We start from the raw sequence: 3439 nt of genomic DNA, 5'->3' as shown, positions 1-3439 counted from the left end.
CAGGGGCTCTGAGCTCTCCCTGGAGCCTTCTCTCCCCCAGGTGAGCACCCCCAGCTCTACCGGGCTGGCTCCAGAGCATAGGGTCTCCAGCCCTTGGAGCAGCTGTGGCCTTCTGGATTCACTCTAGCACCTGCAGGTCCTCCTGATGTTGGAGGCCCCAGAGCACCAACATCAACATTCCCAGGCTGAGTCTTCCCACTGCAATTCCAGCCCACCCTGGTGTTTGTAGCAGTGGTGGTTTGTCTTTCCCTGAACTTGGTGGGGAGGCTCGGGGTTGACTCAGTTTCCTTCTGTCCTTGTGGATTTACAGCGTGGCTGAGGCTGGGAGTGGTCTGGATGGGATCTTGGAAATGATCTGTTACAGCCCCTGCCCAGCACTCAGAGTTTTGGGTGTCCAGGGCTGGGATCAGTGGGATCTTAAACATTTGGAAGTGCTGCTTTTTAGTGCTTTGCAAGTAGGTCCATGCTTAGAACTTAYGTTCTTGTTCCTGGGGTTCGGAACATCTGGAGTCTCGGAGCAGCCTGGGACAGTGGGTGGTGTCCCTGTCCATGGCAGAGGGTRGGGCTGGGGGACTGTAAGGTCCCTTCCAACACAAACCAGTCTGGGATTCCATGACTTTGTCTTTTCCCCAGAAGGTACTGACTGGAAATGTTCTTTAAGGTCTCTTTGGGCTGGGTGAGCACAGCCCAGCTCCTCCAGCCCCATCCTGCATCCTCTCCCCGCTCGTTTTTTRGGATGTCCTCCAGCCCAGCTCCGGCCCCTCCACTGAGCCCTTGGCGTTTGTTTTGGCCATCGTGTGCCCAAGGGAAGCTGAGGGATCACTTTTCCTGTGTGTGCTCCCTAAGCTAAATATACCGAGCAGCAGCTGATCCCCGCTGCTGGCAGGAGCTGGAGCCGGGCCGGCGACATTGGTGACATTGCCACGTTCCCGCTGGGTCATGGCGTCACCAGCCRGGGCACGTCATCACCTCGGCCAGGGATTGGCACAGCTGGAGCCCCAAGGCGCAGCCCCTGCTGCAGCTGCCCTGCTCAAGCCTGTACTTTTCCCCAGTTTCCCTGATTTCCGTGTYCTCTGGCAGGCAGGAGGAGCCGTGGCAGCTTTTGGGAGCAGAGCAGGCAGAGCCCGGGCCGGAGCTGCCGGGGGAGCCTCGGTGGCCTTGGCAGCACCTACAGTGGATTTGCAGGAAGCCTGGAATTTCAAGCTGTCCTGGATCTTTGTCATGCCCTGTCTGGTGTTAAAGCACCATCTCCAGATCTAGAGATGACTTTTCTATGGATATATCCTGCTGCACATGGAGGAGCCCAGGGATAAAGCTGCCTGCACGGGGGTCGCGTCCTGAGGGGTGGGGGAGGGCAGTTATCCTGTACCTTGGTTCCATCTCTTGGRCATTGGGATGTGAGTGCTTCTCCTGCTGCTGGATTTCACGGGCTGGGAGGGACCTTAAATACGCCCAGTGCCACCCCTGCCATGGCAGGGACACCTCCCACTGTCCCRGGCTGCTCCCAGCCCCAATGTCCAGCCTGGCCTTGGGCACTCAAAGGGATCCAGGGGCAGCCACAGCTTCTCTGGGCACCCAATGACCTATGATATCTATATTTATCTGTATTTTTCAGTGGAACTGCCTCCCCTCCTGCCCATGGCATTTTTTTCCAGCTTGGATTTGAAGGTGCAAATCAATCCACTAACGATTTTTGGATTCTTGCTCCATTGACATAAAGCTGGAGTGCCATTGTGCCATTTAGGTGAATTTTTGGTGATAATTCGAATAAAAATCCCAAAATTCAAAGAAGAATCCCAAACCGTGAGGTTCTAATTAATTATTCTTTCTCTGTATTAAAATGAATTTAACATATTTACTTACTGAATATTTCCTGGCTGGTCTTCCCAGGAACAGAAATACTCTGGGGAGCAGCAGGGAATATACTTACATCTATATAAAAGATAGAAATGTGTATCTTATATATCTAATATATCCTTTATTTTTTTTATTTATTCAGATTTATTAGGACTTTTCCATCAAAATTATCAAAATTATAAAAAAAAMCCTAATGCTTCTCATCTGCCTAAAAGATGAACCAAAGCCTAATCCTGCTGTTAACTCCTCTCCTAGTTCTTGAGGGAAGACTTGAATTACCATGACCCAGCAGTCAAGCACAGCACCTTCCATGGAGAAGACAAACTCATCAGTGTGGAAGATCTCTGGAAGGCCTGGAAAACATCTGAAGGTAAAAGAAGGGCAAAAAGCCAAGAAACAYTTTGCCAACTGTGCCAGAGTCTGGATTTCAGATGCCCTGGGCAGAGTGTACAGCTCTCAGGAGAAATCTGCAACTTTTCCTGCTTTATGCCAGTCCTTGTACTCTTCMAGCTTCCTTCTTTTGGGATGGATTTCCAGGATTTCCTCGGGATTGGTACTTGCAGACTGTAAATGCTGCACCTGAGCATGGCCACTGAAGTATCAATTATTGTTTTGTTCTTCTGCTCTAGAAATGTGTGTTAAATAGAGCCAAATGCTGTCCAGTTCCAGGTTCTCCTTCAAACACCCGCTTTCAGATGGAATTTTAATGGAGTAATTACATCCTAAATATTCAGTAGAGCTGCGTGGGAGTTTCCCTGCAGATTGTGTTTTCCTTAGGAGAAATTTTCTGAAGCTGAAAAGCTCCTTCACTCAGTGAAAAGAAGTGAGGATAAAATCCAGAAAGTGTCATAAGTGCAGGCCATGTAGAAATAACTTTRAGCTGTTCCAAAATGCTGTTACTCCTCCCAGCACCCATGGAGGTGGTGGGAGTTCAGCCTGTGGTGAGAAACTTCCCAAAATTTGGCAATCTTGGAACCAACTTTTAAGGTTGGCAGGTGCTTCCCCAGTGCTTTCACACAAAATTTCCACAGAAATTATTAATCCATTTTTTTTCAATGCTCATCATCTCTAAAAGAGGAGTTCTATCAATGTCCATTCCTTGAAATACTGGATTTTAGTCTTCTAATCAGTTAATCAGTCATAGAAATTTCAATTTCTCATTTGTGTCCTGTTTATATTTGTTTTTCCTGTGTTAGCCCTGAAGTTACTCAGGGTGGGATGTGCTCTGTGTTTTCAAAGCCCTGTGGACCCAGATGTAAGGGGTGGGACATTCCCAGGAGGAGTAAATGGACACTGAGGTGCAGCATGTGAAAGGTGGACTGAAAACACAAAAGTGGGGCTGTGCATGAGAGGAGAAGAATCCAGKGAGAGCTCAGAGCCCCTGCCAGAGCCTAAAGGGGCTCCAGGAGAGCTGGAGAGGGGGACAAGGGCTGGAGGGACAGGAGCCAGGGAATGGCTTCCCAGTGCCAGAGGGCAGGGCCAGATGGGATATTGGGCAGGAATTGTTCCCTGGGAGGGTGGGCAGGCCCTGGCACAGGGTGCCCAGAGAAGCTGTGGCTGCCCCTGGATCCCTTTGAGTGCC

The 3439-nt window shown here is 49.9% G+C and overlaps 1 protein-coding gene across 1 annotated transcript in view; it reads left to right on the top strand.

Annotated features, from left to right (window-relative positions):
- Nucleotides 1-3439, top strand: part of STIM1 (stromal interaction molecule 1) — a 70947-nt gene that overhangs the window by 29276 nt on the left and 38232 nt on the right. The window contains exon 3 of the mRNA XM_057381606.1: nt 2113-2304. Within this exon, the coding sequence (XP_057237589.1) occupies nt 2113-2304 (192 nt within the window). The remainder of the gene's footprint in view (nt 1-2112; nt 2305-3439) is intronic.

This window comes from Malurus melanocephalus, unplaced genomic scaffold (genome assembly GCF_030028575.1).
Source record: "Malurus melanocephalus ecotype Western Australia unplaced genomic scaffold, MMel_1.1 scaffold_518, whole genome shotgun sequence".
Taxonomy (NCBI): Eukaryota; Metazoa; Chordata; class Aves; order Passeriformes; family Maluridae; genus Malurus; species Malurus melanocephalus.
This window is presented reverse-complemented; position numbering and strand designations above follow the sequence as displayed.